An 18787-nucleotide genomic window follows, 5' to 3' on the forward strand; every position below is an offset into this window, starting at 1 on the left:
TCTAATTTATGACAGGTCGTGTGCGCAAAAAATTTCTTCTGTGAAAACTTTTGTGCGCGGTATTTCGCCGTGTGCGCGGTGTTCAGGATCTGTGTGCACACGCACATGTGCAGAGCTTAGAGGGAACAGTGTCCTGCACAGAGTCTTTTCCTCTGTCTTAAAGATCACTAGTCTCATCTAGTGGCAACAGCTAATGAACTCTACAGGAAAGTGCAACAGAATCAGTTGAGGTCATTTTTCACTGGTGCCTGGACTCGCTCCAAAATAATCTGCGTCCTCTGATTCATGGTGCTTTTGTTTCAGGCTTCAAGATCCACAGAAGAGGTTGTTCCTGGCACAGTGAAATTTACAACCTCACGTCAGCAGACCACCTATGCCAATCTGAATCCAAACACACGCAGTAGGACATCCCCCTCTCGTCATCAAGGAAAGCGTGGGAAAAAAAATACTGGATGAAGCTCAGTGCTCCTGGAACATTCCCCCTCCTACTGTTGGAATTTTTAGCAGCTTGTTCGCATTTCCCTGAAGTTACATAGAAGCTTTCAGATTCCTGTTCCTCCATTATTCTTATGCCAGGTCCCCTGTACTGAGATGCTAGTGTTGCTGCTGATTGTGTCCCATTCCCAGCGAGACCGTTTCACAGATTTACTTACCGCTCAGTGCTTCTCGTTCTTCACATCAACTGGAAACAGAACATATTCCTGGTGGCTTCACCTTCTGGATGACTGGGAGCATTTCCAGAAGGACTTCGTATGGGTCTGCAGGTTTGGCACACTCCCCCTCTGTCTGCCAGAATTTCTGTGCTTTAAAGTTAGACAATTGCTAATAAAAAGCTCTTTTCTCTCTTCTGGACTGAGCTCCTTGGAATGACTCAATAAGAGGGTGTCAGATCCAGGTGTGTTTTGGTGGGATGCGTTTGATCTCATACACCGAGCTCTATATATTTCTCTCTGTCTACACAGTTGCCAACTCTACACCATCTATTTCTGTTCCCTGGTCCTCCTGAAAATTCCAGTCTGCTTTGCATCATCTGCACTGGGATCTGGATGAACATACATTACAAGCAGAGCTCCAGGGAGATGCAGCCGACAGACAAGGCGAGAACTGCTGCCAACTTTTACACCACGGGCTTGACCCCTTCCAGCTGACAACTCTCCATATGTGATGTATAAAATGGCTGCTCTGTTAGACAGGCTCTAGTTCAGTCACTGGTGCAGGAATTACTGTGTGAAGAGATATGGCCTGAGCTAGGCAGGAGGTCAGACTAGATGCAAGTGGGTCAGCTTGGACTGGGCTGGCATGAAGTGCTTCATGCTTCAGTTTCTCCAGGTCAATGGTCCTTCACAGAGGCCTACAAGCCTGTGATACTACTGGCCTTCTGGTCCAAAGCTCAATTCCTCCCCTTCTAGGGATCTGTCCCAGTCCAATGGAAAAATCCAAACCAAAGAATGGTGCACAGCCCTCACTGGGCTCAGAAAGCTGCAGCCCTGTTCTCAGGCTCAAATACGCCTTCAGCCCCTAGCGCAGGATCCTCCAGAGCCTTCCACTTCCAGACTAACAAGTAACCCTTCACCCTTCTGTCAGGGAGCCTGGTCCCTCCCCTTGAACTGAGCTAACTAACCAGACAGCTGTCTGTTCCAGCCCCCACCCCCACCCCCACCCCGTAGCTCTGTTCCCACAGGGCTACCTCAGACCTTGCTCAGTTGACCCTCCCCTTGAGCTTCTAACTCAGCCCTTCCTCAAGTCTCTCCCACCATCTCCTTCCTAGGCTTCCCTGCAAGCTAAGCCTCTTCTGGCTCCATTCCCGGAGCTCTTGCACGAGCACTGTAGACAGCCACCACTTGACCCCTACTCTGCTGCCCCAGACTGCATTGTATGGCAGGTACCGCCTGCAGCCACAGGGCCTTCAGTTGCCTGATCCAAGGCCAGGTCAGAGCTGGCCTTTGAACCCCTTTCAGGCTCAGCTCACCCTGTGACATTAGGTGATCATTCCTAAGAGACCGTTAAACTCAATGAGTGAGGTGAGTGCATGCAACCAGGGAGACATCCCAGGCTGGATCTAAAACCCTGATCTGCCATTCACATAAACATACATAGAAGCAGGCTGTGGGAAGTGGGACAGCTCTGCAGTGTCCCCTGCAAGGCCACACTTGGTACTGCAGCCGCTCCCTGCCTTAGTCTGTAAGATTTGGCTGCCTGGTTGGGGAAGTGCAGCCTATTCCATATGCTTGGCTTCAGCCTCCAATCCAGTACCCTCACCTTTCACCTCACTTAAAAACTACCTGCTTACAAAATCAGACATAAAAATACAAAAGCGTCCCAGCCGCACTCACTGAAAAATTGCTTATGTTCTCATTTTTACCATATAATTATAAAATACATCAATTGGGATATGAATATTGTACTTACATTTCAGTGTATAGTATACAGAGCAGTATAAACAAGTCATTGTCTGTCGGAAATTTTAGGTTGTACTGACTTCGCTAGTGCTTTTTATGTAGCCTGTTGTAAAACTAGGCAAATATCTGGATGAGTTGCTTTTGCTCTGAAGCTTGTTTCCCATTGTCTGAAGAGATGAAATCTCTGGCAGGTGTTGTTTTTTTTTGTTTTTTTGGGGTTTTTTTGTCTATCTGCACTTTGTGCTCAAGGATACCTGACTCCTTAGCCTGTACTACCACCAAAGAGAAAAATCACTATGGAAAAGTGCTTGTGAAGGTATGATGGGAAAGGCCTGCTGTGAAGAACACATGCACAAAGAGTTTGTTAGGGTAAGAGCAGGTACGAGAACAAAGAGCCAAATTCATTAAGTTAGGCCAGGTCTACACTACAGACGTACTGCGGTATAACTATGTATCAGAGGGGTAGCTGTGTTAGTCTGTATCCACAAAAACAACAAGGAGTCCAGTGGCACCTTAAAGACTAACTTATTTATATGAACATAAGCTTTTGTGGGTAAAAACCCACTTCTTCAGATGCATGGAGTGAAAATTGCAGATACAGGCATAAGTATATATTGGCACATGAAGAGAAGGGAGTTACAAGTGGAGAACCAGTGCTGAAGGCCAATTCAGTCAGGGTGGATGTGGTCCACTCCCAATAATTGATGAGGAGGTGTAAATAATTCACACCTCTGAGCACTGTAGTTATACTGACTGTGACAAGATTCCCAGGATGCAACCTGGAACTGGGGAACCGCTCAGCCCTCTGTCTTACCAACCTGGGCTCTCTTTCTCTCTCACTGCGATGCTGTGACAAGCTGCAAATCTCTCCAGGTCCTACACTTACACACCCATGCAAAGACAGGAACACACCCAGATGAGTTACATGAATGCTTCTCCTAGCTGCTCGTGAACTAACAACAGAGAGGCTCCAGCCAATTCTCCCAGCTCCCCACCCTAGAATCCCAGAGCTGTACCGTCCTGCCCTGGTGAAAAGCCTGACCAGTGTACGTTTATTACCCAGTGCGCCCCTCCCTCAATGTGGAGAGGACATGCACCAGCTCTTGTTCCTGAGCCGATTTTCCAAGCACTTCAAGCAAAACACACTGTTTAGGTAAAATATAAAACAGATTTCTTAACTACAGAAAGACAGATTTAAAATTATTATAAGTAGTAAGTGCACAGATCAAAGTTGGTCACCTAAAAAATAAAAGTAAAATCGCAATCTGAGTTCTATCAACTAGACAGGCTTTAAATCAAGCAGTGTGTCTCACTCTCATGGTGTAGTTCCTTCACACACAAACTGGGAGTCGCCTTTCCAGCCTGGGACGACCTCCCCCATTCAAAGTCTTTGTTCTCCAGATTCGTTTCCAGGTGTTGAGTTGTGAGGGGAGTGAGGAAAAATGATGATGTCACTTCCCCTCCTTTATAAGCTCTTCCAGCTGGCTGGAAAGATCTTTCACTATGATGTGCATCAAGCAGTGTCCATTGTTTACATGCTCCCTCTGAGAAGTCTTCATTGCACACAGATCTTGGGATAGTCCTTGGTAGTGCAGATTCCCCTTAATGAGCCATCAACACGGTCCGGCTTTTCCATTGTTGTACCTCAAAGGCTGGTTGTGGGTGTTTCCAACTTCACAACATATTTCAATAACACACACAAAGCATTTTAAGTTTAGACCTGCCCTAAGTAACCCCACTGAAGTCAATGGAACTGCACCTGTTTACACCGGAGTGAAAGGGAACCAGCACTGCATTGTATATCAGCATATCTCTCGTGTATCAGAGAAACGCTGGGGAGATATTTGTCCCCCTGTTTTCTGAAGTGTCCCAATGTACCCTCTGAGCGTTTGAGAATCAGAGCATTTCAATGGTACCCCCTAGGTTCTCTCCCCATTTATTATTTGTATTACAGGGACTCCAATCAGGATTGGCTTCCATTGTGCTGGATGCTGTGGAAACAAAATAAACAGCCCCTGTTCCATGGGGCTCACAGACAGTGACAAGACAATTGCCGTTGGGTGTTAAAAAAAATTAGAACTGTCTGGTGGTGGCTGAGGTTCTAGTGGGAAGGGTTGTTATTTTGCTGCTGGCATCATTTGGGAAGACTGTTTTCGGCAAGACTAGGATGTTCCACAGGGCATGGGTTTGTGCTGCGTAGGCCGGATCTTCCCCAAGGAAAGGCAAGACAGGTTGTTGTTGAGTAGCGTCAAGGCTCAGACTGCAGAAATGAGAAGTGCCAGGGGCACCCTGCTACTGCAGTCTCTGTTTTCCAGTGAACCCCTGCCTGCCTGTCTGAGGTTTTATGCTGTAAATATATTCTTCTTCCTCAGAATAAAGAAGAACTTATACAACCCATTGCAAAGCATTAACTGCTAGCTAGGTCATTGACATGCAGGGCAGAATACATGAGAAGAGGGGCAGTTATGCTTGCCTTTAGAAGTTCATGTCCTTCATAAAAAAAAGTCTGTAAGTACCTTTTTTAACTTTATTTGTATTAATTAAGAAATAAGATACATAGTTATGCGATTGCTTGAGTATCTCTCGGACTGACTATTCAAAGCAGTCAGCGACTCTGAAATAAAAGCAAAGATCTTAACATGGAAGTGCTGGGTAATGTAAAGATTTCTTGAAACTAAAGTTGAAGTCATGATAAAATATAACCCAAGGCAGTGAATAAACTGAACTAACAAAGCCAATAAATGTTTTTGGATGCTGGATCCACCCCATCACGTTTTGGAGCTTTCTATGCCAACGAGCCTGTTTTTAAGCTGGTGCCTATCCCCCCCACCCCCCTTAGCTTGCTGACTTATGGTTAATGAGGGTGGGGAAGATCCCTCCTTTCTTAGTTTTCCACCGCTAGAGTTTCCTTTTCCATTGCAACTTGTTTCAGTGTTTTCCCATTAACTTTAATGGTCCACAATCACCTTTCCCTGGGGTGCATAATGCTAGAGACTTGGCGCTCGGTTCAGCTGGTTGGAGAGGCTGCTCCTCCCTGACTGATCATTACAGCTCCTCTCTGTAGTAAGGTGGAGCTGAATGCTGCAGCACAAATTATGAACGTAGTTTTACAGATATAAATTCATACCCACAGTGTGCAAACCTCTCTCATAATGGCCGGCTTTCATGAGAGACCTTACCTGACATATTTATACACAATAATATTGTATACAACCAGTTGACTCAATTGCATATTCTTTGGGTTTCAGATCCCTCTGCCCTTCCCTTGGGGTGTCTGGACCTTGATGGTCACAGAAATGTAGAAATAGCAGGAATTACCTGTTGTGTCTCTTTTCCTTGCTGCAGTCCAATCAGCCACTGCATTCAGGTGGACTAAGCAGTCTTCATGTTTGATTCAAACTTTGCCATGAGAAAGTGCATTTTTTCAACTGTAAAATCCAGATTTGATAAAAGCCGTATCAGCTCCCATTCCACTAGGATCTGCATACATCTGAAACCATGTCAGCTTTAACAGAGATGGTACCTACAACCTTGTTGTCTGTCAATGTAGGCATTCCCCTTGATTCTGCAGTAGTATCACAGGTTTTTCTGGGCTCTAATGGAGCATTTCAGTTCTAATCAGCCCACCCATACTCCACAAAAGGAACTCTCTTCTCCTCCTTCCATACACATAGGCCGGGTCTGGTCACAGAAATTTCTCCTCCGATACCAATCTGGTGCCATTGTTAAGGCTTCAGCAGCACACCCTCTTTTAATGATACCTCTCCTCTTCCACAGTGGGAGTGAGCTGGGCCTGCATTATATAGGGCCCCAGATTCTGTCCACTCCCTGCAGGTTTTCCTGAGGATTAGTAGTTAATTAGAGGCTGCAGGACCACACCCTAGTTCTAATTCCTTGGGGTAGTCAAGCTTCCTTGCTAAGTGTAGCTTCTTAAAGGACTTTTCTTTCCTAGCTGACAGTTTAACTTGTTAAAGAAAACATAGCAACACATGAGTCTTCTGCACCAAAGTTATTTTCCCCATGTTCTCGTGGCATGGAATATGCTGGAGCCAGGCATCAATATGCTCTTAATGTGCTGGAGTGTCTGAGTCTTTAGCACTTGTTAATAGCAAAGGAAAAATTCATGCTTTAAGATTTTTCCCTTCTTTCTCCTGGAGATGTCAGTCAGGCTGGCTCTTTGCTCTCCATGGGGAAGGGTATCTCAGTCTTTATTATTATACACAAGTAAATGATGTTAGAAGAATGTTACGGTTGTACAGCCAAGTACCCAAAAGTTAGGAAATGCCAGAATTAAAGTTGCCCATATACCCTTAACCCAGCGCTCTTGAGTGTATGCATCATGATCGCCTTTAGTTACATCTCACCTACTGTTTTCTATGAGGATAAGGAGACACTTTTTGTGGGTGCCCTTTGTTAAACTGTTAGCAGCACATCAGTGTTCCCAAAATAGGGAAGTTTGGGTTAAATAAAAATCAGCCCAGGATTTGCCGTACTCTGGTGCAGTCACATTTCATGCTTCTAGGATTTTGAAAACAGGATGGTCCCTAAAGAGGAAGAAACTGGGGAAGGCTGCTCAGTCTTTGAGGAGAAAGGACCTTTAGTTTAGGGACTACATCAGCCTGAGAACAGGTCCCCAGGACAGCAAGGATCTGACATGAATCCAGGTGATGGCCACAAGGAAGAGGCCATAGGAAAGAGTTCAGGGCTGTTGGTCATGGCTGGGCCCTGTAATTTGTCACCAACAGAAGCTGTAGCCAGACCAACAATGCAGCAAGATGCCAGGGCAATGACACAAGTATCTCCCCAGCTCATGGTCAGATTCTTGGGAGCAAAGCCAAGCCCAGGCCTGTAAGACACAGGGTCTAAGACTCTCTCTCTCAAAAGGAGAAGTCATAAAGGACAAGGGTCATCTTGTACTTTCCTACTGACCTGCCCTTATTTGCAAACTAATGTGAATTGGCTCCTTTTCTACTGGCGCAGTTACAGTTTGCCAAGTGATTTTGTTCCCCGCTTCATGCGTGCCAGGGTTGAGTTAGTTTTGGTTGTGCAAGGTTCTGAACAGAATGTGCTGTGTGAGTGTAACCCACACACCTTCTGGGTGTGCTGTTCTGTCCCACCTAGTGGCACTGAGACCACTTAGAGAGAGAGAGAAAATGAGTCGGCTCCACAGCCTTAGCTAACAGTCAGTTGGCTTTTAACTCATGTGGTAGAGGCTCATGCACTAAACTCCAGAAATCCCCAGTTCAATCCCGCCTGCCGATGACCAGGGTCTGTCGCCGTTACATGAGCAGCCTGGCCCGGATCCATAAAGGTGTTCAGAGTCCCGACTTCCATTGCAATCAATAGATGGTAGGAGCCTACCTACCTTTGTGGATCTGGGCCTGCGTCAGTAATTTTCCCTTCTCTGGGAAGCTGAGCTACAAGCCCTGTTACTGCTCAGGAGAGGGGTAATGCTCTTCCGCCAGCCCTAACAAAGCACCAGCGTTGCTGTTGTCCAGTTGGGCAGTTTTCTGCAAGGCAGGAGTCACAGGCCGCCAGTGCATCGGTTCCCATTGGGAAGGCTCCTCACAACTGAAAAGAGCCAGGACATTATTCCAAAGGAAGCTTAGATTCTTTGGTAGCTGGGAAGATATTTCAGAGAAACCCTGAAATAGCAGGATGATACATATGCTGTGTCTCACTGTCCCTCTGCTTGCTTGCTTAGTGGAATGACCGAACAGGAAAGGTGACTTAAAAAACCAAAAAAACCCAAAATTGTTTTAGAAAAGGGAGGAGGAGCAGCCTCTGTCAAAGGAAGTGCGGCACCCAGCAGATTTGGAAAACTCAAACTAGAACCTGGGTACGTGGATCTCCAAGTTTCACGTCAACATCAAAAAATACACAAGGCGGTGGTGCTAGCTCGAAGGAAGGTGATTTTCCTGGAGACACTCGCAGCAAGTGACTTTCACCCAGAAGGAGTTGCAGCAATAAGGATTTCCCCGGTCTTGGTTTGGATTCTTTTCCCAGGTAAGAATGACACGGGCTCGTTGTGCATCAGTGGAAATACACTGAAGTTATTTGGCTTGCACAATGTACACGTTCTGATGGGGAAGCCAGCAGAGTTTGAAAGCCCCAGCTAGGTACTGTAATGATTAAAAACTGCACTGGAGGAAGGTTTCCACCTCCGGAGCTTACAAGCTGTATAGGAGAATAAAAGTTGCAGGATAGAATCTGCTTCTCCATTGACAGCTGTCTAGAGAGCACGGTTTCCATGGTACAAACTTTCTACACACAGCAAATATTAGCTACAATATTAAGTGCTACTGTTAGCTGTGTTGCTGACTGTATTTCCCTGGTCTAAACGAAATCAAGGTTTTAAATGTTAACATGTTCATTTTCTTTGGGGGTATTTTGAGGGGGGGGGTGAAGGGGGAGGAGTGTGTGCAACCATCGGAGGGCCAGTGCTTTAAGAGTCACGCCTTGGCTGAAGAGTGTCCAGCTGAACAATTCACTGCCCGATTTTTACATATAAATGAACATTGTTATGTTTACTTAAAATAGGCAAGTATAGATTTGATAAATATAGTTATCCACAGATTCTCCCTTGTGGATCTCAAGCCTGGTTTAACCAAGTTTGTTAACACTTTCCACAAAGAAATTCAACTAGGGGCTGAGACCCAGCACTGAAGTTTTCAGGCAGGAGGGAATTGTTTCAGAACGCTAGGGGTATGTGAACAGGATGTTTTAATGAAAGCCCTGATGTGAGCGTGACTATGGCACTGGCTATAACAGCATCAATACTGCTTTTTAAATACAAAAAAGTTTGCAACAATCCTAGAAAGTAAGAAGTTGCATTTCCCCGACTCTCAATAGGCTGGAATGGTGCTCAACGTGAATTTCTTCATAGCTCTGATATGACAGCCCGGTGCACGCTGAGGCATCACATCTGAGCAGGAACCCACCAGCTGCACTGGGGATAAGAGCCTAGCAGGAGGAAAACAAAGTCAGTGCATAAGAAGATAAGAACGGCCCTACTGGGTCAGACCAAGGGTCCATCTAGCCCAGTAGCCTGTCTTCTGACAGAGGCCAATGCCAGGTGCCCCAGAGGGAGTGAACAGAACAGGGAATCATCAAGCGATCCATCCCCTGTCGCTCATTCCCAGCTTCTGGCAAACAGAAGTAAATCAAAGGAACTGAATAGAAGGCGTTGAAAAATTGTCCTCCGAATTTGTGAGGCAGCTTTTATGAGACAAAGCTCTGCTCCTGCCCCCCGCCCCCCACACCTCTGCCTGCCACAGTGGGCACTAATATACAAGGCATAAGCCAAAGACCAGGATGTCCATGTATAGTAAGATGAGTAAAATCACTCAATACATTGTAGCGGTTAAACCAAGTCTAGATTGGCTGAGCCACAGGTGGAGGAAGTATTGCTACCACTTTGGACCCCAGTGGTCAGCCACATTCAGGCTGTTCAGTGATGAGGAGAAATTGACGGGAGAGTCAGGTATTTCCTTTGATGCGATCTTGTTTCAATGTACAAAGTCCCGTTTCCCTGCACACAGGAGGAACCCAACAAACAGAAAGTACTGTAGCTTCTTTGCTTACAGCCCCAAGCCTCTCTCACCAGACCCAGAAGCTCACCCCCAGTTCTGTCCACACACATATGCAGAGGGAGCGGTGTGAACAGCAGGAGAGTTGTTCTCTGCCTTGGTGCCTAATTACAGTCCACTTCTGAGTGGCTCCCTGAGAGCCAGGCACTGCTGCAGGGCAGAGAACGCCAGCAGAGGGGATTGCCTGCACTCTGTTTGCTCCAGGACTGGTGTACAGATATAAACAAAATTACACTTGAAATATACTGGATACCGTGCCACTGATTTCGCCTCCATTGGGAAGCTGACCTGGCCTGCGAGGTCCCGGACATCTACAACTGCTCAGGAGAAGGGCAAAGCTAATCTGCCAGTCCAGTCCTCACAAAGTACTGCCCTACTGCTGCTATTGGCTGACTGGAAGCAGTTTTCTGCACCATAGGGTTGACAAGCAATGCGTGGCTTCCCTGGGGAAGGCTCCTCACCACAGAAGAGCTCGGTAACCTTGCACTAGAAGAAGTTTTGATTCAGTGGTAATCAGGAAAGCATTTCAGAGAACCCCTAAGTGGGTGGAGGCCCTGCATTTTGTCACTTTCCTTTTCCACTGACCGATGTAGCATGATGCAGCACATAACAGGAAATGTCACTCTTCTTAAAGGAAACTATTTTCATCACCGGCGAACGGAGGCTAACAGCAGCCTCTGACAAAGGAAATGAAGCAGCGAAGCGATTCAGAGACTTCAAAGTAAAGACCAGGTCACTGAACCACAGGGTTTCATATAAAACTGTAAAATCAATAAAATCAAATAAAATTAAATTTTAAATAAAGGTCCTGGTGATGTTCTGGAGAAACCTCATTTCCCAGAGCCACTCACAGCAAGTGATCTTCACCCAGGAGGAGAAGGCAGCACAATGAGGATTTCCCCCATCTTGCTTTGGATTCTTTTCCCCGGTGACAATGACATGGGCTTTTTTTGAAACACACTAGAAATACACTGAAATTACCGGCCTTGCCCTGTTTACAAGCTCAGCTGATTTCTCCATCAGAGCTCGAAAGCCCCAAATATGTTCTTGTGGTGATTAAAAACTGCCCGAGAGAAGGGCTTCCACCTCTGGTGCTTACAAGATTTGCAGGAGAATAAAAATTTGAGTACAGAATCTGTCTCTCCATTGACAACAGTCCAGAGAGCAAGTTTTCTCTGTTGCAACCTTCCTGTTTATAGTTGATGTGAGCTACAATATTCAGTAAGAACCACCCTTTGTATTCCATGGCAGCTGACTGGGAATTTACCATGCATGAAATCAGTTTTGAGTGCTAACAATTCACTTCTTCCTTTTGTTGTTGTTGGGGAACATTGCTTTTTTTATTTTGGTTTTATTTTGGGGGGGGGCAGGAAAGGAGGGGTCAGGGTGGTTGCAAATTATGAAGAGGAACAGTGCTCAGTGAATAACACATGCCCTAAGAATATCCAGTTGTATAGTTCAAAGGTGATTGGTATGTTTACTTTGTACATCTCCAAAACAGCTTCACTGATTTTGCTTAAACTTTCCACAAAATATTCAGCTCTGGCTGAAACCAAGCACTGAAATTTACACTCACATGTACACTGAAAACAAGACATTTTTAACAAAATCCCAGGTGCAACCCTGATTATGGAGAATGCCACCAGGCACCTCCTATACCAAGGTCTATACTTCCTCCTCCTCCTCCTCCAAAGTTTACTTAAACGACATGAAAAACATCTAAAGATCCCTAGAAAGTAAGAAGCTGGGCTTCCCTGTCTCTCAAAGGGCTGGAGTGGTGCTAAAGATGAGTTTCTTAGGAGCTCTGTTATCACAACATGGGGCGTGCTGAGGCACCACATCAGAGCAGGAACCAGCCAGCTGTCCTGGTGATAAGGCCAGGCCAAAAAGAAGAAAACCAAAGCCAGAGGGTAGGTAACAGCCTGCCCGGCTACCGGGGCCATTCGGCACCTGGTGGTGAAGTTACTGGAGCTTGATCGTATATTTGCTCAGAGCTGCTGGGCACCTAAACCTGGACACATTGTATTCATCGTCTGCGCAGTTTGTTCTAACCCCGCCCCCAGTTCATCTGCCTTTCCCTCCAGCTAGGACAGGGGTGGGCAAACTTTTTGGCCCGAGGGCCACATCGGGGAATAGAAATTGTATGGTGGGCCATGAATGCTCACAGAATTGGGGTTGGGGTGAAGCCTCCAGTTGGGGGTGCGGGCTCTGGGATGGGGTCAGAAATGAGGAGTTCAGGGTGTGGGAGGGGGCTCTGGGATGGGGCAGGAGGGTGAGGGCTTTGTGGTGGGGCTGGGGATGAAGGGCTTGGGGTGCAGGAGGATGCTCTGGGCTGGGATCAATGGATTCAGAGGGTGGGAGGGGGATCAGGGCTGGTGCAGGAGGTTGGGGTGTGGGAGGAGGCTCAGGGGTGCAGGCTCCTGGTGGCGCTTACCTCAAGTGACTCCCGAAAGCAGCAGCGTGTCCCTTCTCCAGCTCCTATGCGGAGGAGCGGCTAGGCAGCTCTGCGCACTGGCCCGTCCACAGGCACCACCCCTACGGCTCCCATTGCCTGCAGTTCCCAGCCAATGGGAGCAGAGGGGCCGGCACTTGGGGCGGGGGCAGTGTGCAGAGCAGAACCCCCTGGCTGCCCCTATGTGTAGGAGCTGTAGGGGGGACATGCTGCTGCTTTTGGGAGCCACATGGAGTGGCCCCCGACCCTGCTCCCCAGCTGGAGCACCAGAGCAGGGCAAGCCCCAGACCTCACTCCCTAGTGGGAGCTCAAGGGCCAGATTAAAATGGCTGGTGGGCTGGATCTGGCCCGTTGGCCATAGTTTGCCCACCTCTGGGCTAGGAGGACTGAACACAAAATCCTCCCTGGGGCACTACCACGGTACCACCTAACGTGCAACAACAAGGCTTAGACGCACAAGCCAAACTCCCTCACCTGCCCTGCAGCCCGGCCTCCTTCACCTCATCTCTCCCAGCCGCAGTCGCTCTTGCTCCCAAGTTGACGCTGAACAAATCAGTGTTATAGACATGGGCCTAATTCAACCCAGACACTGTGGACTCCACAGTCTCCATGCAGAGGTGAATCCTTCCCTGGAGTCAATGACTGACACTGCAGGCAAAAGCCACCACTTTTCATCTTGTCCCTGCAGTTCCCGCAGGAAGAGTTTAGTGTGAACAATCTCCAGCTGGCCTGGTGCGCACAAAGTGGGGAGAGATCAGCATCCAGCTTGCTTCATTTTACGGCACCAATTCAGGAAGAGACGAATGAAATGCCCTGCTCCCTGCAGAGACACACTGGTTTCTAGCTTGAGTTTTAATAATCAAAGCCAAGAGGATGCTAAATTTGACCTGTTTTCTCTGCTCTGCCCTTCCTGTTCTCCCCACTCCATGCACCCACCTTGCAAAGTCTCAAGTGGCAGCCCCAATTCTCTCCCCTCCCCCCCAAGGGCATGGGGTGCATTTTATTGATTTTTGGAGTAAGAAGGATTCTCTCTCTTTCTAATTCTCCTTGTTTCCCCACAGGCTGCTGGGCAGTGACAGGCCCTGGGACCGTGCACGGGCCTCTGGGCGGGTTGGTGACTGTGCGGTGCCAGTATGAGAGAGGCTACAAGGATTATCCGAAATTCTGGTGCAGAGCAGGACCCCTGTGGTGTTCCAGCGGTCACATCATTGAGACCCCGGGGTCGGAGGCGGAAGTGAAGCGGGGCAGAGTCACCATCCGAGACAATCACACCCTGAGCGCGTTCACTGTGACCGTGGAGAACCTGAAACTGGCAGACGCTGGCACGTACCACTGCGGGGTAGAGAGAACTGGGCTCCTTGATCTCAGGGCCACTGTGGAACTCACCGTCTCCCCAGGTAAATCCCTGCGCTGCCCCCCGGCAGTGTCAGGGCTGCCAGGTTCGGGGCAGAGCTGGGGGGTGCTGGGCGGGGGAAGGGGGGTGGGTGTCTAGACCGGCAGATCTGCTATAACCCGGGCGGTGCCAAATGCCGCAGCCCGCTCTGCTCAGGGCCCAGCCTGGGGCTGCGAGGGGCCAGAGGGTGGGCGCTACCCCCGGCTGCACACCAGCCATCGAGCCCCTCCGTGGCTCCCCGCAGCGCCCTTTGCTCAGCACCACCCAGTCCCTGCCCAGCCCTGCAGCATCCGTGAACGTGGAGAACCTCACACTGGGAGATGCAGGGACTTACAGCTGTGGAGTAGCAATGACTCTTCTTCACCATCTCTGGGACTCTGTGGAAGTGTCTGTCTCCCCAGGGAAATCCCTGCTCTGCTCCTCCATGGTAATGGCAGGAGTGTAGGGGTTTGGGGAGCATTGGCTGGTAGGGACGTGGGGAGTGCTCCTTAGACACAACTATTTACTGTAAGCCAGTATGTCCAGAAACGACATCCACCTGCCTTAAGGGAGCTGAAGAGAAGACTTAAAACATGGTCAACTGAAGGAAAACAACATGCAAACAAGGATAGAAATCTGCTGTGGATCCCCCCAGCGTTCCAGAGAGCACTGAAGGGGAGAGTCACGTCCCACTCATGTAGGAAAGTTGTGTGTTTACCTATGGTATCTTCCTTGTGTCTGTCACACTCAGCTCTGGCATCTTCCCGTAAATTAGATCATGAACTCTTCCTGGGGGAGGCCACCTTATGCTGAGAGTGTCTGTCTAGAAAATGCCTCCATTGCAAAACAATGCCATTATCATTGTTATGGGAAAACCCACTGGTCCCATTTGTACTAGGTGCTGCACATACATACCGTGTCTACACAGCGTGACGGGTCGGGTCACAGAAACCTCCAGGCTTGCTTTATATACCATGGGTGGCTGCAGGTCACATGCTCTGTCACCTGACCCCCAGGACTACAACTCCCAGATCCTTCAGGTAGCTACATATCCCAGTGTGGCGGGGCTCCTCACTTTAAAAGGTGAGGAACTGAGGCGCAGAAAGATTCATGACTTGCCCAGGGTCTGTGGCAGAGCTAGGAACTGAGCCCAGATCTCCTGAGTCCCAGTCCAGTCCGTATCCACCAGGCCAGCCATCCACGCTGGAATGAATAAGTGAGAGCAACTGCCTGGGAGGAGCTAAAACAATGTTCTAATAATTTACAGGTTCTGATAGTTTTACCAGACAAAACTCTGTCCCCCTTCACTTTTGACTACCACTCTCAATACTAAGATGAAGATATAAGCTGGAGAACAGGAGGCCCAGATATACTAAAGGGAGTAAAATCCCTAAGTACCGGTACGTTGTATGAGTTAAACCAAGTCTCGCCTTGCTGAGCTGGAGATGGCGGTGAGGCGAGTACCTTCCCACTGAGGTCTGAACTCCTGCAACAAGCAACTTTACTCTCTTGGTAACAGTGAAGGGATTCAGGTTGGGGTTTCTGCAAGTAACGCTGGCTCTCTCTGTTTTTATCTGCAGCTGTCCATACCTCCACCTCCACTGGAAGGCCCCCAGCGACAACAGAGCAGCCCAGCGGGGCTGCTTCCACACCCATTACACTCTCTATGAGCAGCAACGACACTCATGCACTGTGAGTTTCAGGGATCCACTGGACTGAGCCTCACTCTTATTCCCATCATGTGACCCATGCCCAGGGGCCCTTACCTATCCCCCCAGCCCACCCAGAGGTTTCTGCTGCATCTCTGCCCTTCCTGCCCATCAATGTTACAGACAGTCCCTGTTCCATTCTACCCTAACAACACGCCAGCTGATTTTCTCTCTGATGCTGGGATCCAAATCTCTTTAACACAATCTTATTGAAACCGGATTTGCCACATCGAGAAACTCCCAAATATGCATCCCACTGGATGAGAGCTATGAGATATTTACGGTCATCCAGAGCAGTGACTCTCAACCTTCCCAAACTACGTTACCCCTTTCAGGGGTCTGATTTGTCTTGTTTACCCTACGTTTCACCTCACTTAAAAACTACTTGCTTACAAAATCAGACATAAAAATACAAAAGTGTCCCAGCCGCACCATTCCTGACAAATTGCTGACTTTCTCATTTTACCATATACTTATTAAATAAATCAGTTGGAATATAAATATTGTACTTACAGTTCAGTGTATAGTATATCAGCAGTATAACCAAGTCATTCTATGACATTTTAGTTTGTACTGATTTTGCTAGTGCTTTTTTATGTTGTAAAACTAGGCAAGTATCTGGATGAGGTGATGTACCCTCTGGAAGTCCTCTGGGTACCCCCAGGGGTAAGCAAAGCCCTGGTTGAGAACCACTGGTCTAGAAAAAAAAAGGTCCCACACTTTACCCAGAGAAGCAAAAAATACTCACATCCTTGGTGATAGGGTCCCACAGAACAAACTAACATAGGGACCTTGCGGGGTTAGATTCCTTGGCAGGAAGCCAGCAACTCTTGTTGTGGGGAAGCACTGGACAGGGCCTGTCTGGGACCAATCACTTCAGGGTCTAGATGTCTGGATGACTGTCCCCTGTGGGTCAAAGGCAGTTAGTGTGATGAATTGGGGGATGTCCTAGCAAGGGAAGGTGCTGCGGCCTGTGTCCCTCTCTGCTCCTTGTTCACACTGTCACCCGCAGGCAGAGCAGCCAGGGAACGCTCAGTTGGGAGCAGTCAGGGCATATCTACAGGGTTTCACAGCTTCTACATACTCTCTCCTCCATAGATCCCAGCTCAGCAACGTCCATTTCTTGCTCTTGTTCGTCTGGAAAGTCCCCATCTTTCTGTGCATCATCTGGGTGAACATACGGTACAGGAAGAACTCCAGGGAGATGCCAGACAGACATGGTGAGAGCCTCCAAATTTCACATCTTGGGCTGACATTCCTTTTAATTATGCTCAGTCCTGTTTCAATCAGCAGCCCTTTCTTTCTGACTGTGTGTGTCTTTGTGTGTGTACACGGTGGACATCCGTTCCCTCCTGTTCTATCAGGAACTCACACTTGCAGAAGAACAAACATGCTTCATGATGCTTATGAACAGAAAGATACTAGTACCAAGCATGTCTCCTCCACTAACTGGTGGTTTCTGTGTTTTTTGTTGTAGATCCTTCCTAGTTTAGGAATGGATCGGAACCTGCGGAAACAAGATTGAGCTCCCAGCTCTGTGCACAGCAGCTACTCCCACCTAGAGCCCACATGGATCTGTGTAAATGAAATCCTGTAACACTCAGCCCTGCTGAAGGGTTCAGTGGATCCAGAGCTTACTCCAGAGCGAGGAGAAAGGAGGGGATGAGTCCCCAGGGGCACAGTTCCCCATCACAAACATAGAGGAAACATAAGGTGTCAGAGGCTGAGTAGCTTGAAGGAGAGACTCAGCCCCTTCCCGCAGTTTGAGTTTGGCTCTTTGCAGCTGGATTGCACTTTCTACCGCTTCTTTTCCATCATTCATCTTCACCCCTCCAGTCTCTTCTACAGCAAGCTCCTGCCAATGACTCAACCACAATCACAGACATGCACACAGAGGTTAGCCTCAGATTGTATCTCGAAAGCGGTCATCTCACTTACTGTTAACCTGTAACACACGGCACCAATCAAATGTGTTTTGCAATAAAGCTTCTTCCTCGTGTTCTGCAGAGAGGCTCTCCTGGAGACATCTGTCTGGCTCTCTGCCCCTCTGGCAGGCAGGGATCTGAACCCTTAGCACTTACTGGTGTCAGAGAGAAAAATCCCTGCTGGAAGCTGCATGAGTGTGACAGGAGAGTCCTACTGAGAAGAACAAGTGAGAAGGAGCTGCCCATGGGAGAGAGTGGGAGAACAAAAAGCTAACGTCACTGCATGTGTAAGCCACTGTGGCTCCAATGCAGAGGTGTAAGTGAGCTGGTGCAGTCCGGTCCGGCGTACCGGTGAGGAACTCAGCCGACCGTACTGACAGGGCTGCTGATGGTGGGGGCAAAAGGGGCAGCTGCCCTGAGACCCAGTGATTTAAAAGGGCCTGGGGCTCCTGGCAGCGGCTGGAGCCCTGGGCCCTTTAAATCGCCGCCAGAGTCCCAGGGCTCCCAGTCACCGCCGCCTACCTCAGGACTCCGGTGGCGATTTAAAGGGCCCGCAGCTCCAGAGCCTTTAAATTGCTGCCCTGGGCGGTGTGGGCCCGGCAGCGCTGAAGGGCTGGCTCGGGGAGTCTGTCCCCAGCCCCTCCCCTTCTGTCAGAGATTCATAGACTTAAGGTCAGAAGGGACCATTATGGTCATCTAGTCTGACCTCCTGCACAATGCAGGCCACAGAATCTCCAAGGCCCAGAGCCCCCGCCCCAGCCCCCACCTTGCCCAGGACCCCGGCTGCCCTGCATACCAATAAGTCCCTTAAGTTACTTTCACCCCCCGGGGGCCATGTGACAGTCAGAGGTGCTGAGCTCTTGACAGAAGTGCATACGAGGTCACTGTTAAGGGTGCAAGTTTGCTGACATTGGCTACATGTTGCATTTGGTTGTTTCGAAATGGAAGTGGAAGCCTCAAGGGCTGAAGTGCGGAACTCCCAGCCCTACAGGAAATACGGACGTGGAAAGAAATGCCAACGTCTTTCCTCTTCAGTTTTTATTTCCATGCGTTAACAGTTTTGGATGGAGGCGTGTGTTGGGATGTAACCTTGGCTGCCATTTTTCTTGCTAATTATTTCTAGCTCTGCAGTACCCAGAGGGCTCAATAGAGATCAGAGCCCAGGTGTGCTGGGAGCTGTACAAATACCAAATAAGAGACTTCCCCTGCTGCCAAGTGTTTCCAATCTAAATAGGAACAAGAGACATGACAGTTGGAGGTAAGACAAAGCTGAGCTGGCCAGAAAACAGACGTTTCCCTATGAGAAATTACCAAAAAAAATAATAAAATAAAAATTTGTTC

At 48.5% G+C, this 18787-nt stretch overlaps 1 protein-coding gene across 1 annotated transcript; it reads left to right on the forward strand.

Moving 5' to 3' along the window:
• The first annotated feature begins 10876 nt into the window (after positions 1-10876).
• LOC120383136 (CMRF35-like molecule 5) lies at positions 10877-17046 on the forward strand. Its single transcript, XM_039500757.1, has 5 exons — positions 10877-10916; positions 13502-13837; positions 15393-15504; positions 16620-16692; positions 16999-17046. Exons 1-5 carry the CDS (start codon positions 10877-10879, stop codon positions 17044-17046), a joined length of 609 nt encoding a protein of 202 aa, XP_039356691.1.
• Positions 17047-18787: the final 1741 nt, after the last annotated feature.

The sequence above is a fragment of the Mauremys reevesii genome, linkage group 15 (assembly GCF_016161935.1).
Source record: "Mauremys reevesii isolate NIE-2019 linkage group 15, ASM1616193v1, whole genome shotgun sequence".
NCBI classification, from domain to species: Eukaryota; Metazoa; Chordata; order Testudines; family Geoemydidae; genus Mauremys; species Mauremys reevesii.

Excerpts from the sequence above, each read along its gene's own strand:
- LOC120383136 (XM_039500757.1), top strand. The coding sequence starts at position 10,877 with ATGAGGATTTCCCCCATCTTGCTTTGGATTCTTTTCCCCG. Across the intron at positions 15,505-16,619 it reads AGCAACGACACTCATGCACT|ATCCCAGCTCAGCAACGTCC; the intron begins GTGAGTTTCAGG and ends TCTCCTCCATAG. Across the intron at positions 16,693-16,998 it reads TCTTTCTGTGCATCATCTGG|ATCCTTCCTAGTTTAGGAAT; the intron begins GTGAACATACGG and ends TTTTTGTTGTAG.